The sequence below is a fragment of the Micromesistius poutassou genome (assembly GCF_964030765.1).
Source record: "Micromesistius poutassou genome assembly, chromosome: 13".
NCBI classification, from domain to species: Eukaryota; Metazoa; Chordata; class Actinopteri; order Gadiformes; family Gadidae; genus Micromesistius; species Micromesistius poutassou.
The window spans coordinates 15,058,846-15,079,136 of record NC_140283.1 but is presented as its reverse complement, the minus strand read 5'-3'; the positions used below and the strand labels follow the sequence as shown (position 1 = coordinate 15,079,136).

The following is a 20,291-nucleotide window of genomic DNA, read 5'->3' as shown; positions in this document are numbered from 1 at the left end:
GTCCTCTACCTGGACCGCTGGAGGTGAAGGTGAGTGGTCTCAGACAGTTCCACTGACACCCCCGACCCCCAACCCCCCCACCCTCGATCAAATTGCTGTCCACCTTCTGACCCGGTCGGCCATGTGTGGCTGCAATCTGATCTAAAATGGAAGACTAAATAACGTTAGACATGTGACTTGCTTATTGTTAAAGGATTTGATATCAAACCGTCGTAAAAAAAAAAAAAAGTGCACGGTGTTGCGGAATTAGCGGAGCATTTCAGGCTCCCGATCCATTATATGGCTTTGAATCGTCGCACAATAAAAGCAGTCAACGAGGACAAATTCCACTAACAATTGAAAACCTATTTTATTCATTTTGATCCATTACCACCACCTCGTCTAAAGTGTCCTATTTATACGAAACAAGACGTACGGGTTAGCCAGCGCGGCAACGCCTATCTATTGCTGGCAGTACACGGTAAAGACTCTTCACAACCCGATCTGTTCCAATCCCGACGGCTCCACGGAGAGCCCTCTCCCACACGACTTCCCAAGGCTCTTCAAAAAACGACTGTTCGTTAAAGTCCACTGTTAGGTGAAAATAGACGGCTCACAAAATAAAACAGTTCTCTTTGTTCATATCCATAAAAATATCCAGATTTCTCCTTAAGAAAAAAAATAATAAAAAAGCCAAAGGTTCACATCTTTGTGCTCTTCTCCTTTCAGTTGTAGTTTTCTTTTTTGGCATCAAGGACGGCCATCGTGGATCCTCACAGGTTGTCGTACATGCGCAGCGTGCGCTCCAGTTGCTGCACCACGCGCTGGTGGAAGGCGATCTGCTCCTTGAGGTAGGCCTGCATCATGTCCTTGAAGTCCACCTCGCGGCGCTGGTGGAAGTGGGTCATCTCGGCCTGCAGTGCGAAGCCCACCGTCCGGCAGCGCTTCCGGATGCCGTCCGCCTCGTCCTGCTCCATCTTGCCCTCGTCACTCATCTTCTGGCTCTCCTTGACCTTGGCGAAGGCTCCTGGTGCACACACAGGACGCAAAACAACACACACTGTGAGTTAGGCTCATCCCAAAGCATGAACAACTTAAGTACTCAATTGTTCAATTCAAAAGTTATATAGGAGATATGGAAGCCTTTCAATTATTTCAACCAGGATTCTCCCCCATCAACTGGATATAGGCAAGCCCCTTTTTTATGAAGAAAACAACAACAGATAAAACACACAGAGTTAAAAAAGAGAACAATGTCACTTTTTTAACATGCATTTAAGTCATTTGACACTTTTATCCAAAGTGACTTTTACAGGTGGTGTACAATGCAAGTCTACAATCAGTGGCGACAAACTATGCACTCAGTTTGCACAAGTCTGTTTATGTATTGTTCGCATTAGAGGTTGAGCCTGGACGGATGGATAGATCCATCTTTGTTGTAGGCTTGGCTAGAACAAATTGGTTCCAGGACTTTCTGATCATCACATCTGTTTTTATGTTGTCATAACCGTTTTCCATTCCTGGTGCCAGCTAGCATCCTGTAGTGCAGCACAGCCAAGTCTACGTCTTTGAATGACCAGTCTCTGCCCCCCCACACAGAGACACCCCTCTCCTTCATTCCACCACTTTATACATGTATTACTTCCTTTTAGTGAGTTTAGTCAACTTATCACTAGCTCATTATCCGGCACATGATGCAGATGTTGGCCCAGTGAGAAGCCAAGAAGACAAGAAATAGAAAATAGAAACGGCTCACACACTTCTCCCACCAGGCAAAGTAGAAAGGTTCTATAATGTTTGGTATATTCAGTCACCGTTTTATTCAAAATGGTACAAGCAATTTGCAATTATACCGTATGTTGATTATACAAATTAGCTTTGCTAACAATGTTTGAAATAGGATTCGTCGTGAAAACAAAGAGTCTCACACAAAGCATTGTTGTATAAACACTGGAGGTCCTTTTCTGTGGTTGTGGTTGTGATGAGGGTTAGGTTAATAATATTATACTGAAGTCCTTCTGTTGTAAACAATTGAAGGAAGGCCCCCGAGAAATGTCTTGTGAAAGATTTAAATCGTTTACATCAACTCAATTAAAATGTGACCAAGCTTAAAACATGTTGGTACTCTTTGGGTGGTTCCACTCTGTAATGTAAAGAAGAGGTTTACGAGCGTCTGTGTATGGCGCCGACGGCAGCGTTGAGGCAATACGTCTCCTGCCCTGCGTTAAGAGTCTCAACCCATTTTCACTATGGTCTATCGTTTCAACAGAGTGGTGGCGATCCAGTACTAACCGGTGACATCATGACCACGCCCGGTAGAATGATACACACACACGGAAATATACGCTTATGTGCACACATGTGCAAGTACACCCACAAATACATATCACAGACACACACACACACACACACACAAAAGTGTATACAGACATACTCCAACGAACAGGCAAACTGCTTCATTGATACACACACAAACACACACACACACACACACACACACACACACACAGTCTTGTGGTCTAGCGGTGATGTAAATGCGGTTTGTTTATCCCTCATTCTAATCATGTTTGGCCCAGATCTGATTAAGTTACCTTGACAAGAACAAGGTGTAGCCCCTGCAGACGGCCGTGTCGGCATCACCCTTCCAGACAGAAACGAGGGGGCCTCTGGCATGAGGCCAGACGGGGTCAGCGGAGCCAATCATTCACAGTCACATGACCACAACACCCCCCCCTCCCTCCCCCCAGGCCTGGCCCCACCACAGGAAGCAGACTGGGGCGGCATTGACCACAACTTTTCCTTGCGGGGTCTCCAGACGACGGCGCTAAACGCTTTGCCGCCTGCATCGCCGTGTCCCCGGGTCGTCACCGGGTCAGCACGGCGGCTGCTCATCGCGTCCTTCCAATACACCAGTATTTACGAGTCGGGGCCCCCTTGGAATCTCTGGCCGGAGTGTGGGAAAGACCCAACCACGTCGGTTCAGGTCTGCTTCCAGTGAAGTGGATGGAGGGAGCGCTTTGACCTACGTTCAATGTTTCCCACGCACGACAGAACAGAATGTACATTGCCATGAGTGTTTCAGTGGTGGGGGTCATGTTGTGGAGGAAGTTGCGTGTGTGTGTGTGTGTGTGTGTGTGTGTGTGTGTGTGTATGCATGTGTGTGTGTGTGGATCAACGTTTCCAAAGCAACCCCAGTTCCACATCTCCCATCACACACCGCTAGACCTGAACGCTTCTCCTCTAAATCTTCTCACCAGCTCAGCGCAAAGGCCTGTCTCTATTGTCAGGAGGAGGGGGGGGGGGGGGGGGGGGGGGAGATGGTCATGTGCCTGTCCGCACCGCTATGGAGGATGAACACTGGACACGGCTCATCAACCAGACGGGCCTTCCCTCTCTCCCACGGGGATAGCAAATGCAATTTGACAGAAACGCAGCTACTCTTGGGGGAGCTACGGGAGTTGTTTACCTTGCCCGATCAGACGGTACAAGCTGGGCTACCACATGTTTTCTGACTGAGCACCGCCGTGTAGAAGGAGTTATCATGCATGCGACGGCTTCCCGGCCCTGAGCTGGGAAACTCCAGAGATTTGGAGGAAAAGGAGGGAGAAGGGAGGGAGAGAGAGTGGACAGATGGGGAAGAAAGAAGAGGAGAGAGAAGAGGAGAGCGGGGAAGAAGGGTGAGGAGGGGAGAGAGCGAGGGCGAGGAGGGAGGAAACCAGAGTGGAATAATGTAGAAAACAAAGGGGAAGGAGTGAGAGCCAGGAAGAGGAGAAAGAGAGAGAGAGGACAGGGGAGAAGGAGAGAAAGACGAGAACAAAGTGGAAGGCATAGAGGAGAGGAGGGGGGAGACGGCAAAGTATATGGAGAAAGCCAGAGAGGGAACAAAAACAAGAAGAATGGCTTCTTCCAGTAGAGCGACAGACATGTCTTAATCTGCTGAGTCACGGTGGATTTGTGTATGGTGCAGAAGACAGACAGACAGACAGACAGACAGATGGACCGCGGGAGATTGAGGAGGAGGAGAGGCATGAGGGAGAAAGTGGACATGGAGGACATTAAGTTATATGACCACACTTCTGGCGGGCTAAACACAGGAATCTGCATCTGAGTCCCAGAGCCCCTGAGCTCCTCCCGGGTCAAAAGTGGTCCTTTGATACATCCAAGATGTTTTTCTGTTCTGACAGCGTGATGGAGGCAGCCACGCTGATCACCCTCTATGACCAAAACACAACGTCATTTCTCAAGGATCATTTCTGGCGACTCTTCTGGGCCTCTCCTCCCCAATGGGTTTTTGGTTGCCATCTGGCCGGTTAGTCCAATGCATGGACACACAGGGTTATCATAGCTCCACCCCAGGTGTGTGAGGTAGGCTATGGGTATGGGAGCCTTAACTCTGGGGTGCCTTTCACCCTAGCTACCAGTGTCGCAATCTCTTCACCGACCAAGTGTTGCCCATGCAGAAACACATGCAGTAACAGTTGTTTTAACAGAACCCACTTTAGTTTGAGCTTATTTCTAAACTGAGCCTGTGGTTTCAACTTCCTACAACAGAAAGGGGCTAATTAAATCATTGTGTTTGCTTAACAACTCGCTAGAGATCAAGTTTAACTAAGGTTATCGTATAGTAGGTTGTGGTTACCATGAATTACCTATAAAGAAATAGGATTAGGATAGGATTCATTAAAATGCAGGCACACAGGGCACACATGGAAAAGTATTTTTCTTGTGCATGTAAATAGCAGAAATAATTTAGCGCATAAATGTCATAGAAAAACGTGTTTTCCCATAAAACTAAATGAGACACTGAGAATATAATTAATACAAATATGTGTTTATGACAGTACAGCTGAAACACCCTTTAGAAGATAAACACAACTGCCACTGAAATGGGCTTATAATTTTGTCTTAAACATCAACCATGTGTGTGTGTGTGTGTGTGTGTGTTTGTGTTCTGTGTGTGTGTGTGTGTGTGTGTGTGTGTGTGTGTGTGTGTGTGTGTGTGTGTGTGTGTGTGTGTGTGTGTGTGTGTGTGTGTTGTGTGAGTTTTACATCCAATCAGACCGAATGTCTTTGATGAACAACACAAACTGATCTTGATCTTGTGATAATCCATGCACTAGAACACTAGAATCCCACACATTTGCACGAGACACAACAATTCCTTGCACCCTTATGGGCTCTCACATGCTGATTGCATGTCTCCTGCTCCATATGCTTCCTATTCCCATCCCTGATAAGAGCAGCCTACGTTGGTTGGCATTCCAACCCAAAGTGAGGCCTGAGTCCTTTATCACCAGAGGTAACATTTCTAAACTCACTTTGGTCTTCTGGGAAAAAGAAACGTAGTTGCCGATAAAGTGGGGCTTAAAGCAGTATTTCATTAATTATTTTGTTAATTCCCCTTCCACATGTGTTTGGGGATGGGTATAAGTGTATATTTAGCTCAATGGTGGTTTAAGTAACAAAAGGACAAACTAAACAAAAGGACGACACACCTCAATAAAGGCTTGCTGAATTCAACGCTACACAATAGTTTAACTATTTCCAGTTGGATGGTAAATAGAGGCATTTTCCCATTGGGAACAGATGTGGCTTGTGACTACAGAGGAGCACTGACCAATGGGAGCAGAGAGCTCGTGGCTGCTTTCTCTCTCCGTGTCAAGTACCACATTGAACTGGTGATACCACTGCTCTCTCTGTCTACCTCTCTCTCTCTCTCTCTCTCTTTCTCTTTCTCTTTCTCTCCCTCCCTCCTCTCTCTGTTTTTTTCCAAAGAGTTGATGACTTTACAAAACATACAAAAACATTGCGGCAATATCAAATTCTTTGCCGTCAGCTGTGATGGTCGTTCAGTGTAAATACTGAGTTTGAGAAAGGAATAGAAAAGGCAGGAGATGAAAGGAGGAAAGGAAAAGAGAAGAGGAAAACATGATTAATCAGTTGAAGAATGCTAAATCAGGTCTTGGGCAACACTGACGGTGTTTAAAGTCAGAGTCAAAACCCTTGAGGATGGCCAAGCAACAACAAAAAGCAGAAGGAACTGGAGCATGCTGAGTCAGCAGACAGTGTTTACCTCAGCCGATCTCTTTGAGAGATAAACCAAGACGCTAGGTTAACGCACAGGAATGTTTACACGTGACGTGGCACGTTCTCAGTCGATTTCAATTCCCCCAGATATTCCTGGCACAGAGTCGTTTATCTCTTTCGACATCGGATACACAGAACACGGAATAAGGTTCAAAACTTGGCACGGTTTTCACGTTCCTCTTGCGATTGTTCCAATGATAAGGAATGCTCAGAACAGAACCACCCCCCTCTGTTTTTAGTTTTTTTCTTGCATCCATGGGGGATTGGTGAGCAGGAATGCTGACCAATGACCAGCTTCTACAGCACTGTCCATATCCATCCCACATCCTGCCTTTCCAACCCGGAAAAATCCCCAACCCTCCTAAAAATACATAGAGAAACAAACACGGGTTGAACGAGTGAATGGGTCCACGGCCCGGGATCTTACTAGGAGGTGGAGGGTCGTCATGTGCAGGGTGTGAGTCTCACAGCTGGAACGTTGTAGGTTTGGTTTTAATCCTGAATGTCCACATAACACACACAATTTGTGCACATTTGCTTGTTTGTGATTGTCTAGCTCTAGAGTCGAGTCCGGTCGATCTTTGTTCCTATCCTCACCTATGGTCATGAGGGATGGGTAATGACCGAAAGGACGAGATCACGGATAAAAGCGGCCGAGATGAGTTTTCTCAGGAGGGTGGCTGGCTTCTCCCTTAGAGATAGGGTGAGAAGTTCAGCCATCCGGGAGGAATTCGGATTAGAGCCGCTGCTCCTCTGCTTAGAAAGGAGTCAGTTGAGGTGGTTCGGGCATCTGGTAAGGATGCCCACTGGACGCCTCCCTTGGGAGGTGTTCCAGGCACGACCAGTGGGGAGGAGACCCCGGGGAAGACCCAGGACTAGGTGGAGGGATTATATCTCAATTCTGACCTGGGAACAAGCTGCTGCCCCCGCAACCCGACCCCGGGTAAGCGGATGAGGATGAGGATGAGGATGAGGATGATAGCTCTAGAGAATCACATCTCGATTTTGGTGTTTTGGTTTTAGCCTTAATTTTTGCATTCTCCTTTCTTCCTTGTTTTTATAACTATTCCAAGTACCCCCTGCAAAGCTTCCAAATAACCCAGGGGGTCCACAGACCCCTATTGGATGAAAGCGTCCACTAAATGGCTAAATAGTAAAATGGGACGTTCCCAAACATCAAATGCTCTTAATTAAAACCAGTGAAACCAATGAAAATAAATAAATAAGTTGCGTGCAGCAAGATGCATCATGCCTTGACACAATGTTATTCTGGTGTGTATTTGTGTGTGTGTGTGTGTGTGTGTGTGTGTGTGTGTGTGTGTGTGTGTGTGTGTGTGTGTGTGTGTGTGTGTGTGTGTGTTTTGTGGGAATGTTATTATAATGCTGAACAGATTCAAAGATTAATTTGACAGGCATTCGGGTATGACCTCTGGGATTTGTTCCTAAAAATGTGAATAACAACCACAACAAGCCAATGAGAATGGTGAGCATGACTGCGAAGTGAAGTCAATAGTGACATCATCATAATATTAATAATAATACTTGTGAGACTCAAAGCTTGCGCAGTCTTTGATGTCACAATGTCTTTTTGCGCACTCACAGATTTACAAAAGAAAAATAACTTGTAGATTAGTAAATGAGGACTTCTCCTGCCTACTTCTACTATCTATTACCACTCTCTTACAGATGTTAAGGTTATATGACATGGAATGCGTTAATTGTATGTATAACAATGGGTGAAGACACACAAGACTTCCAAATGGCGGAGGAGGGGATTCCTACAATGGCTAATACACCAGTGTTTGTTCTGTTGGTGTGGTCAGAGAGTGCACCACTAACACTTTACTGAGGGTGAATAACAGGACCTCCACCCTGTCCCGTCACCCCTTAATAGTCACAGAGAGCAGATAGTACTGTAGGCTGAGGGAGAGGCTCCCATATGAGGGGGGAACGAGGGATGGATGGAGGAAAGGAGGTCAGGAAGGAAAGAGGGAGAGAGGGAGGGAGAAGGAAGGAGGGAGAGAGGGAGGGAGGGAAAGAAGGAAGGAGGGAGGAAGGGAATGATTGAAGGATATAATGACGGGGGAACAGAAAAGAGGGTAGGAAGGAATGAGGGAGGGAAGTAAGGAATGAAGGAAGGAGGAAGGGAAGGGAAGAGGGAAGGAGGAAAGTAAAGAGGGAAGGAAAGAAGGAGGGAGGAAAGGAATGATATAGAGGAAGAAAATAAAAAAGTAGTATGGTGACATCAATAAGCCAAGCACTGTAAAGGTCTTCAGTGTGAAAAGGACAAGTGGTGGGCAAATGCAGCCAGGAATGTATGTGCTTGTGGAAAGACTGTGTGTGTGTGTGTGTGTGTGTGTGTGTGTGTGTGTGTGTGTGTGTGTGTGTGTGTGTGTGTGTGTGTGTGTGTGAAAACAAGACATAGCCATTCTCAAGATTTATGTGTGAGCAAATAGCAGAGCCAAATGCTTTTCTCTCTAAATACACCACTGGTTGCTACTGGTAGCCATCAAAACATGCTGAATGAAACCTAGTGTCACAACCAGTGTTTGTAATAACGCTGTTTAAAATAACAGCGTTAGGTAACGCCGTTCTTTTTTCAGTAACGGGGTAATGTAACTAATTACTTTTTCCGTCGTTACAACGCTGTTACCGTTACTGACAGTTAAATGCGGTGCGGTAATATGAATTGATTGAATCAACTGCATAATCCGAACGCACCCCTGGCTCCACACAAACTGATAGTGAGGAGACCGGGTGGTTTAACAAAGAGATAAGCGATTATTATTGGCTAAGGCAGAGTCATGTTTCATGGTAGCCAATCGGAGCGGTGTTTTTACACACAAGCCAGGATACGCGTGCCACACGCACACGCACACACACACAAACACCAAACAGATTCGATGAAGCATAGAAATGGCGAGTCCGGAGCAATCCGATGAAAAGTTGGCATTTTCAAGGTGGAGATATAAGCACTACTTCAAATTGATTGAGGTCAAAGGCAAGACTTTGTCAACATCCGTTGTAAGCAACTCTTAATTTAATGAAGCATCTCACAACGACACACGCATCACGCATCGTTTTTGCCTGCATACACACGCGCACACGCCACACCCGCGGACCCTGCTATAAGGTATGCATTACAATTTTCTACAGAATCTCAAGCCAGCGAAAACCCAATAGAGTAATTCAGTTACTAACTCAGTTACTTTTTGGAACAAGTAGTGAGTAACTATAACTCATTACTTTTAAGTAACGTTCCAAACACTGGTCACAACAGGGAAGCTCTCGAGCATATGTCGTTCAAGTCCATGAAGTGAAAGCTTGGCAACGAATAGGTTGTGCCGAATGACACATCGTCAATTTCTGCATTGTAGATTATTGTGTATGCGTCAACACTGTCAACTTATTGTGAAGACACAAAAACATAAACACGTTATTTTTTTGTTTCTGCGTAAACAAACACAGATAAAGAACAGTATTAAATTGAGTTTGTTTGATCTGTTTCATGGCAGATGTGGAGTTCCTGTTTTGTATGAACTGTGTGTTGCCATAGCAGAGACACAAATGTCAACACAAGTCAAGCAACCCATTTAATTAATGATGACACCGCTGCAGACCACATCCCCCATACAATGCTGTTTCCGTACATTTACATTTGACCGCAAGCGTAACAATTAACCGCTTCCCTCATGTTTTATTTTATAAGCTTTAATTTTTTTCACATGACATTTAACTACTCTAGCTTTTTATTCAAAGCAACTTGCCAAATGTTTAAAGGTCAAGGAGCAGGTGAGCCATCTTGCTCAACGATGCCTACAGGCAGGCTTTATTAGGGAATCAAACCCAGTACGTTTCAGGTGGGGGCGGAACACCATGACCCCCCACACCATCACTGCCCCCTGACACGCAAGAGCCGATGACACCGGGCACTGCCGGTTATAAACCTGAGCCGGCGGCGGGCTCAGATTTCACCCTGCATAAGAGGTCACCAGATCGCCCTGATACCAACCACGCAGGTTGGTTTCTCGCTGTTGTGTTCCTCTAAACGCAGCCCTTCTGCTGAATGGAGCCGCTCACAAAGGCGCATCACTTGACAGATTAATAGCGCTTAGTTTTCCGTCCAATTAGGTCAACGTTAAAGGGCCATGCCAGAAAACCATTTAGCATTTTCCTAACCATGGACACTGGTGTGTAGTAGGATAATCTAGTCAGTGGCTAGGTCCAAAAGGTCCTGAGTTCGAACCGCAAAGAATGCAGTCTACCTGTAACACTGCAGATCCCTGTAGATCTGAAGAATTATCTGTTCTTAAGAGACAAAGGGTGTTATTTTGTACGAAAGCATCTCTTTAAGGAACTCACTGTTCTTAATCACAATGCTTCATTGTACAGGACCGAAACAGAAAACAGTTACGCACAGCCCCGGATAAACAAACAGACATTCTGAAAGGCAAATTAGCCTGGACCACACCTCATTTGCCTGTTGCACCATACACCCTTCTCTTTACAACAATGGAACGTTATCCGATGCCTCATTCCTAATGTTTTCACATCAGATCAACACTCTTTGACAGCAAAACCAGTGCCCGCAGACTCACAGCAGCTGTTCCACTGGTAGGCGGTAGACCCAACCCTCGCACACCAGACGCCAGATTTGAAACCGGTTGCTTCTGACTTCTTCATTCAAACCACCCCCCCCCCCACACACACACACACACACTTAAAAAATGTTGTTGTGTGAAGTTGGATGTCAATTTGGAACAATCATATTCTATATTGTATGTGGGGGCAGTGGTTCAAGCTTAATCTTAGCCAATAGAGTTCCTTAAATTGTCCCCAACACAGAATATGGTTTACTATTGAGAAGACCAATGCATCTCATCAGTAAATCATCTTTTACCACCGTGGATCTGTCCTCTAGGGGTTCCCTTCACAGCCTCCAGGTCCAGACAGTAGTTTCCGGTCTGCCTCGGCTCTCTCTTGGCCCCGCTTCAGTCCCTGCCCTGCCAACACATCTGCACTCTACGGAATACACAGAATACAAAAAAACCTGCTGTGGGGGATGGAGCGCCCCTATGGGTCAGCTCCTCCTATTGGAGGGTTCCAATCACGTGACCTAAAATTCCATAGAAGACTTTCAAGCTTGCCGTCTGGGGTGTTTCTTTACCAAACATTCTAGAATAAACCAAGCATCCAGTGGTTATTAGTCTAATTATAATGGTGGGAAAAAAGGGACCAAGATAGTGGCTTGGAACAAACAAAGTCCCAAACACACAAACGTTCTCGGTCTCTCCGATGCGGAGGCAGAACCATTGAGTCTGGAGGGGCCATCTCTATTAAAAGCTACACCTGGATGCCACCTGTAGGCCCCTTTCCACCCCTGCTGCAGGAGATATTATAGTCTGTAACTTCACCCCTGTTACTGTTTTCATATGAGACGGTTTGGCCGAGGATCCAGCGATCCAACTTCTGAGTTTTAAAAGGAGTAATAGTTTAAAGCTGTTTCGATGAGCTGTTATCTGCTGTGTGGAATAATGCCGTAATGTACTGTAACGTAATGTAATGCAGAGCTCTGTGCTCAGTAATGAAACCAGGGCAGCTGGACAGAAATATGATTGTTGTTTAGACTCCCTCGAGAGGCCTACCCAAGATTAAAGAATATGAACTACTACAGACAAGGGGGGAAATTGCACAAAGACACATAGGATTGTACATAGGCTTGTGGTGTGTAGACACTATACTAAAGAATGTACAGCATAGAGTCAAAAAGTGAGCTTTTTAGGCTGATTAAAACAATGTCTGCCTCCACAACACCCATATATAAGCACAAAAAGCCTCAAACCTCAAACACTATGCATTGTTTTATTGGTGCCACATGCAGTCTCCAGAACCGCACCACATGAGACACATTTGGCCAACCGGTTATACATAGCGGTGAGTAAACCGATTCATTGGCCAAAGCATGTCATGCCCCGGTACGATAGGTGGCGCTGTACCCATTTCAACTAGTGGTAATAGAGCCACCGGCTGACCTCTTTACGTCACCAGCAACAACAAACTCAGGCAGCATTCGAGAAAGAGAAAGATGTTTTCATTAGACAGCTGTCACTTCACTTCGGGTCCATGTCACCTCAAAATAAATATTTTTTTCTTCCGACGTGTTTATGATCTTTATTCATTCATTGCGCCGCAGCCGAACTGACGGGGATATTCTCTGATATTATGACTCTTAAAGACTGCGTCGGGTCTCCGACTCTCTGATACTTCCACAACAAGTAAAGAAGCCTAGTGGGGGTTATCTCGCCCATGGGGGAGAAGGAATTGGGGGAAAGGAACTTTGGCTTTGACTCTCTGAAGTCCAGATTGAACCAAACATGGAGGAGAAAGGGTTGTTGTGAATTGTTGTCGTATGCGGGCTCTGCCGCATAGGTTGTTTTTTTCTCGAAATAAAGGGAGGTCGGAACAATGGAGCATCGGAGAAATTACATGGACCCGAAGTGAATTGACAGCTGTCTACTGATAACATCATTCTCCCGCCGCCCGTCCGTACACGGTATTCCCCCAATTCCTTCTCCCCATGGGCGAGATAACCCTCACTATGTCTTTACTTGTTGTGGAAGTATCAGAGAGTCTGACAACCCTATGCAGTCTTTAAGATTCATAATATCAGAGAATATCCTGTCAGTTCGGCCGCGGCACAATGAATGAATAAAGATTGTAAACACGTCGGGAGAAAAAACATTTATTTTGACTGAAGTTACTACTTTACAACCTCGTTGATGACCCACATTTCGAAAAACATGTACTTTTAATTCAGCCTTGGGTTAAATCGAAGCGTAGTGTCTGTGTGCTTCCACCTTTACTGAATGCATGCCATGCACACTCCCGTGGCTGGGGATACAATTCTTATAGGGGCAGTGGCGTAACAAGCCAACGACGGGCCCGTAAGCCCGTAAAGGTGTGTGGGGGGGGGTTACAGGATTGCGAGTGAACAGGATTGTTGATGGGGGGGGGGGGTTGACGGGCCCCCTGATTGGTCGGGGCCCGTAAGCGACTGGAGTACCTGCTTACCAATAGTTACGCCACAGTATAGGGGGTAACTACATTCACAGGCTTCCTCCATCTTCTGCGCCACCTTTTTAAATAAATCTCAGTTTCTCGTTTTCCGACGGCGACAACACGACTATCGTCTCCTTCTACTTCCGGCTCACGGCCCCCGGAAAAGATCTCGAGCACGTGCAGAAAGCATAATCCAATCCCACGGATTAATGCACACACGCTTAATGCGACTAACAGTCGAATAATCTAGGGGTCTTAATTTGACAATGAGAAACCCAATTCGATTCGATTTTAGCTCGACTAAGATACATGCATCTTAATAATTCAATCATTGTTGGACTAACCCAATATTTTGACTTTTTTGAGTGTCATGTAAACGCACTGAGTGTCCCTATCCCTGAAGGGGGTCATCCCTATGTTCCCCGGGTCCTATGTTCCCCGGTTCCTGTGTTTCCCGCTTTGTATGTGACCGGGGAACATAGGGGAACCGGGGAACACAGGACCCTTTTTAAAAAAAAAAGGGTCCTGTGTTCCCCGGTTCCCCGGTGTTCCCCTATGTTCCCCACTTTTCCCAAAAAGGGTCCAATGTTCCCTGCTTTGTATGTGACTGAGGTGAACATAGGACCCGGGGAACATAGGACCCTTTTAAAAAAAAAAGGGTCTGTTATTTTTTCCACCATCAGTGCTGATTGCCACCAGTTACAGGCCATTTGACACGCATATCCAAATAGGCCTAGATGAGCAGAATTTAGGCTGTAAATTGGCTTTTGTTTTTGTCACGTTTGGACAGTTTAAATAAATGAAACTAAATAAACAATAAATACTAATAATAAATACACTAAATACTAATAATAAATAAATAATAATAAATACACTAAATACTAATAATAAATAAACAATAAATAAATAAATACTAATAATAAACAAACTAAGGGCCAGATCTTGCACCCAGCACAATGGACTTTCTACACCGACGTATCGTTGCTAGTTTCACACATATGAAAGATTGTTCATATGTGTGAAACTGCATAGAAATAGCATGTGGATTGTGGAAAAACATGTTTTACATATGGGGTAAGATAAGATATAAGATGCAACAATTTATAGCCTAATCTCTTCTCATCATATTTGGATATGCGCGTCACGTGGCCTGTAATCTATCATAACAAAATGCTGAATTTAATCAGCGAAGGCATTGTCTTATGTCATGCAATTCGGCAATTATGGAAATTATGGTGGAAAAATTAAGCTCTTTCTAAATATTATTAGGACCCGTTAAGGAATTGCGGGGAACATAGGACCCTTTTTCAGAAAAAGGGTCCTATGTTCCCCGGTATGTATTGCGACCGGGGAACATAGGAGCCTTTTTGGGAAAAACGGGTGGGGAACATAGGACCCGGGGAACATAGGTACGCTCCCCAATGAAGAAGGGCGGAAATTAGGAAACAGATTAACATGGGTTTCATTGTTTTTCTGAGTGTTGCCTCAGCTGCGACACTAGCCCCGCTGGTCAACACATGTTCATCTACAGGAGGGGTGGGGGTCTAAAGTCTACATTTTACTCCCTTGTCGAATGGCCACCATATGTCTCTACATCACTGCTTGCAAGCATTTATCTGCACCAGTGTCTGTGATTCTTAGCATGGTCTAGCAGAAGTCACTCACATGTCATAAAAATGTAAACATAGAAGGAAAGACAAAGTGGCCTCTCCGTCACTCTGACGTCTATCTGAAAGACATCAGGGGGTGATACGGTTTTTGGAGAGGTGCCTAGGCAGGTGACCCAGACTTACATTGTACCTAAAGCAGATTGGGGTGCTCTCTGCACTGGCAGGCAAGTTCTGGTTCAGGGATACGAAAAGCTTTGGCAATTTAACTGAATCATACAGCCCCACCCAACTCAAAGGGAGCAATACCTACTGTGACTCACTGGGCTGCAATAAAGCCAATATTGACAGTAGCCTCGTAAAATGACCTAGCTTGAAAGGATTGACTTTGCACAGTCAAGAGGCGGAATTAGAGGAAGGCTTACAGTGATTAAATTAGGACTTCTCCTGACTTTTTTCTCTCATCTACACTCATCTAAGTCTACATCGTTAAGGACTGTTCTATAATGTTAAAGAACAAGAAAAGACAACATTCAAGCTGTCCTATATCCCTATAATCATAGTTATGGCATAGTTAGGGTTCATGGCTAGTCTTTATAATGATATTGTGTCCAATCAGAAAATCGAGTTTCTAGTTTCTATAAAGACACAATATATATAGATAATATTGATTAATAGATACAATTCCACAATTAAAGTATTCTTTAATTTTCCTTCAGAAGAAAGTGTCATTGTGGAAAAATGAAATATGATTGACATAATACAGGGTGGGCCCTCTGTCACTGATGTAATGTAGGCGAACACATAATGACCTTTCAGAGCCCAATCTTTGACCAACATTGACCAACACCCTCTTTGTGCTAGCTACCTTCCTGACAGAGGCGTTTAGTGCTTGATATCAATGTTGGTTTAAGTAGGCAACACATTGTATTGATATGCTGAGGTCAAACTAGCTTTGTTCCAGAAGCTTCTAGCATCATTCTGGAATTATGCTAGCACGTGGAGCTAAACTAGCTGTTATCAGAACAAATGTTTTCACATTGATAAACAAACATACACTGCATGTATATAGCACTGTTCCAGCAACCAGGGCCACACATTTTCATAAGCTTTTCCTCCCTTAATCGGAACAAAAGTCAAACAACCACCTAAGAAGAAAGTAATGGATCCTGACATCTGGAAGGCAGTTCTGGTTTTAAAGCTAGCATGTTCGTTTTTGTTATTTCCTCATTTTGTTTATATTCCTACACTTTTCTGAACAAACTCTGTCACAGGAATTGAAAAAGAAAACACAAACTGTCAGTTGAGTTTACTTGAATTCCCTCTCGGGAGTGCAGGGCTAGACCTTATTGAGCTTAACGCAAAGAAATGACTGCAGTGGGTACAAACCTAACCTCAACCTATAACCTACATCTCTTTCACCCGGTGCTGCTATCGGTCCCATCTAACAAAGACCGCTCCCTGCCTCTGTTAGCAGTAGGGTTCCTTGTCGAGACATGGTCGATGAGCTTCGATATTTCACAAGGAGAAAGTCTTCGCAGTCGCCAAATCACAGCCACCAAACCACAGCTGTCTAACCTGTCCTGCTGGTCTCCCTTATAGGAGGGCATTAAGGGTCCTTTCACAATCAAATGTTGCTGCATACCGGAAAGAAACGTATCGGAATGTACGAAACAATCCCATCGCGTAACCAATCAAATCACTGAGAGGAATCTGGCAGGACATCTGAGACGTTAAATGCCTGGGAGGGGAATGTCAGACGTGATATTATCCACTGAATGTTGTGCAACACCAATGAATAATTTTGTTTGACTGGCTGTTGCAAATGAAAGCTTCCTTTCCCCCAAAACGAAAATAAACACATTGGGGAGAAACGTGACCCCACGTCCAACATCAGTATGACCTTCATCTTCCTTACGTTCTATTGAACCTGAACAAACAATGACAAGCCCCCACATGATAATGTCAATTGAGAGATCAGATTTCACCCTAAGCGCCCTCTCCAATTACTTTCATCATCAGGGCTAGCCAGAATGTATTAGTGTATGTCTCAGGCTATGTAACAGAACCTGTAATGTCAACTTTTTCTTATGCCGGTAATCTACACACAAGGAAGTATGTGTGTTTTTGTAAGTGTGTATATGTGTGTGTGTGTGTGTGTGTGTGTGTGTGTGTGTGTACGTGTGTATGTGTGCTTGTGAGAGAGACATGTATGTGTGTGTCTGTCTGTGTGTTTGAAGAGGGTCAAGTTAGGACAGGAGGTGAAGAGTACAACTCGAAACCTCAACTATTCCCATTGACTGACATGTCAAACTTCATTCCATCACCTCTACTGTTTGGTATGATAAATGTGTGTTTGTGTGTTTTGTGGGAAGGGGTTGCACACCTTTGAGCTATACCACATATAATTAACCTAAGACAAATACACATGGCATGTTGACACACAGCTTTTAGCTGGAAAGGTCATTAAAAAGACTTTTAAACAAATTTAACTATTTTTTGCCTACTGAAGGAGGACTTGGAAGAATCCTCCGGGAAGGTTGTAGTTTAAACAGCCTCTGATAACGTCTTTGATTACAAACAAGTTGGAGACAGGAAACAGGAAGAAGCGACAGGGCCAAATGACCCCAGGCCATAATGGGTTGCTACAAGGCATGGCACATCCATGGTTAGCTAACTACCTGGAAATGCCACTAAGTACTTTGTTGGTAACAATGCCCAATATCTGCATTATTATAACTGGACTGTGACTGTGGGGCAATCCTGGACCCATTCCACCACCGTCCTCCACAGCCATCCTCCGCCAGGTTTCCACACAAAAGCTGTAAACAAAATGTCAGATGATCTTAGACAGACCTACTGAATGCTCATTACCTTTCTGTAGATGGATTATGTCAGGGAAGTTGGCCAGCAGCCCCTGGTACAGCGAGAGCTTGTCCAGCATTAGGAAGAGGTCGAACTTGGGTTGCTCTGCGAACATCTCGCCGAGGTTCTCGTACGTGCGTCCCGTGTGTGAGATGGCGTTGTTGAGCGGCTCCGAGCTGTGCGGCGGCTCCAGCATGAACGCCTGCGACAGGGACTGGAAGGCGCCCCCGAGCCGGTGGAACTCCTTCCGGAACTCTCCCAGGTGCCTCCGCACCATCTCGGAGGCACCGTGGGTCAGCTGCATGACGCTGTCGTCCATCTTCTTGGTGAAGGTCTTGAAGGAGTCCACACGCTCCTCCACGTCCTGCAGGTCCTGGTGCTCGTTGGGGATCTGGAAGGTGAGCATGAAGTGGGCGCCCACCATCTCGTCCTTCTCCGCCCGCCGCTTGCCCAGCTTCCACTGCTTGTCGTCGGCGCACATGAGGAAGTGCTCGAAGCCCTCGTACTGCGACAGCACTGGGTGGCTGGTCATGTGGTTCATCCACAGGATGAGCCGTCGCTTGCGCTTGTCGATGAAGTCCTCCTCGAAGCGGCCCGTGGCCTGCTTCTCGGGCAGGTGGGGCACCGAGATCACGGTGAACTTGTGCAGCAGCCGGTTGTACAGCCAGTCAAAGTGTTTGTAGCGCCGGTACACGGCCCCGTCAGTGTGGCTGGGCGTCACCCGGTATGAGATGTAGGTCTTGATGCCCTTGAACTTAGTCTGTTTGGTGGGGTCCTCGATGGAGCAGGAGAAGGGCTGCGGGCTCTCCTTCCACTGGGGCCCTTTGGGGCCGATCTCGATGGTGTACGACTCGGCGATCTTGGCCATCATGGGCACGTCGCCCAGCACAAAGGCCTCGACCCCCGAGCGCACAAAGCTGGAGAAGCGGTTCAGGTTCCTGCCCACCATGCTGCCCTTCCGCGAGCTGGAGATGCTGTCCTGCCTCTCCATGCGGGGCTTGGCCCGGTAGTGCACGTTGGGGTTGTTGGAGTTGGGGATGTGGTGCGCGTGTCCGTTTGGCCCGCCGCCGCCGCTCCGGCGGTGGCTCGGGTCGTCGTCCTCCACCACCGTGGAACTGTCGTCCCAGTCGTCCCAGTCATCGTCGTCGTCGTCGTAGTAACCCTGGTGGGGGAGGAAAGAGGTGGGGGTGTTCGGTGTGGAGGGGAAGTGAGGCGAGTCGTTGCCAAGGGAGCCAGCGGGGCTGATGGAGCTGTCGGTCAGGTTGGAGTTGGATCGCTGTCGGAGGATCTCCACATAGGAGGCCGGGAAGAGCCCCTTTTCACCACGGCTGTTGACCCCCTGCAGCCAGCCGTCCACAGAGTTCTCGTCGAAGATGACAAGCTCCTCGTTCTCCTGTATGCTGATCTCCTCCTTGTTTTCACTTTGGAACGTGTAAATGGCTTTGGCTTTTACAGACATGTTTGGGTTCAGCACAGCTTTCTCCAGAATCATGAAATTCTATCAGCACATACTGCATGCGTTGTTGCGTGGCTGTCTACCGTTTAACGCATTGTTGGTTACAGACACTATCACAACATTTCCACTAATCTCATATCTCATTTCAACCATTTAACACTGTTTGAGATGGCTTGGGAAGCTAAATTTAAACAAAGCCCGTGAATGTTAAAGTTACACAAAACTTTTAAATGTAAAAAGACACTGCTCATAAGTCAGAAGAAAATGCCTACATGGTCACACATATAAAATCCGTGACGAATGCGGTTGTCATCTTAAACCTTTTGAGACAGTACTTCGTATATGACGTATGTTTGTTTATTATGGTTAAAGAATTAAAATGTTAAAAAACGTAATGCATATTTAACAATACATGGGTAATAACATAATGGGTTGTGAGCTCATTGTGCATGACTAAACAGGTTCAAAAAACAAAAAACCGCTGCGCTGGTGGATGTAATCCTTCAAAAAAAACAACCAAAACAAAGTATTGCAGACTTGCGTAATGAAATCACCCGACAGTCGAATTGCGTCCGTTCATTAGAAGAGATCCACGGTAGAAATGTTTCCAAGACAAGTCGACCCGTTCGGGATGAGGGCGACCGGGTGGGTAATGGTATCCCTTTGCATTTTGAGCTGGATCTACATTCCCTTGGATAGAAACTCGCTCTGTTTTCTTTGTAAACAGGTTCTTCTGGCGCATCTTCAGTCCTGACTTCGGGTAAAACCAGCGGAGTTGGCCATCAAAGTGATATAAATCCCACTATTGATCACCGAGACACAATGCAGAAATATATCCCAGGATGTATGTCTATGCGCTAGGCAACAAAGTACTAACTACTCTTTCCATGACGTTAGGCTTGGACAATTGAGAGGCAAGTTCTTTCTTTTTTTTTCAGCCGCTGCTTTTCATTCTTTGAACACCATAAAGACTCAACACTGCCCCCACCGTGAGAAGCACGTCATTGACACAAACAGTCGTGGAAATAAAAAAAATTAAAAATTAAAAAATGGTATTGATACGCTGTGGTTTATTAGGGCTACAATTATGGTTGTTCAATACTGTTAAAAAAAAAGAAAATATGAATATAATACAGCCACATTCAGGTTTATCTTTGTAACACAAAGCCACATGATTTACTCAGAAAAAAAGGTTTGTTGTGGACTATAATTCATGTGAGGTTCGTGGCGCTCATAAT

At 45.6% G+C, this 20,291-nt stretch overlaps 1 protein-coding gene across 1 annotated transcript; it reads right to left on the bottom strand.

Annotated features, from left to right (window-relative positions):
• Window positions 1–64: 64 nt before the first annotated feature.
• Window positions 65–19,965, bottom strand: snx33 (sorting nexin 33). Its single transcript, XM_084476918.1, has 2 exons — window positions 17,607–19,965; window positions 65–1,006 (listed from the first exon to the last, which is right to left on the bottom strand). Exons 1-2 carry the CDS (start codon window positions 19,087–19,089, stop codon window positions 753–755), a joined length of 1,737 nt encoding a protein of 578 aa, XP_084333044.1. The 5' UTR covers window positions 19,090–19,965; the 3' UTR covers window positions 65–752.
• Window positions 19,966–20,291: the final 326 nt, after the last annotated feature.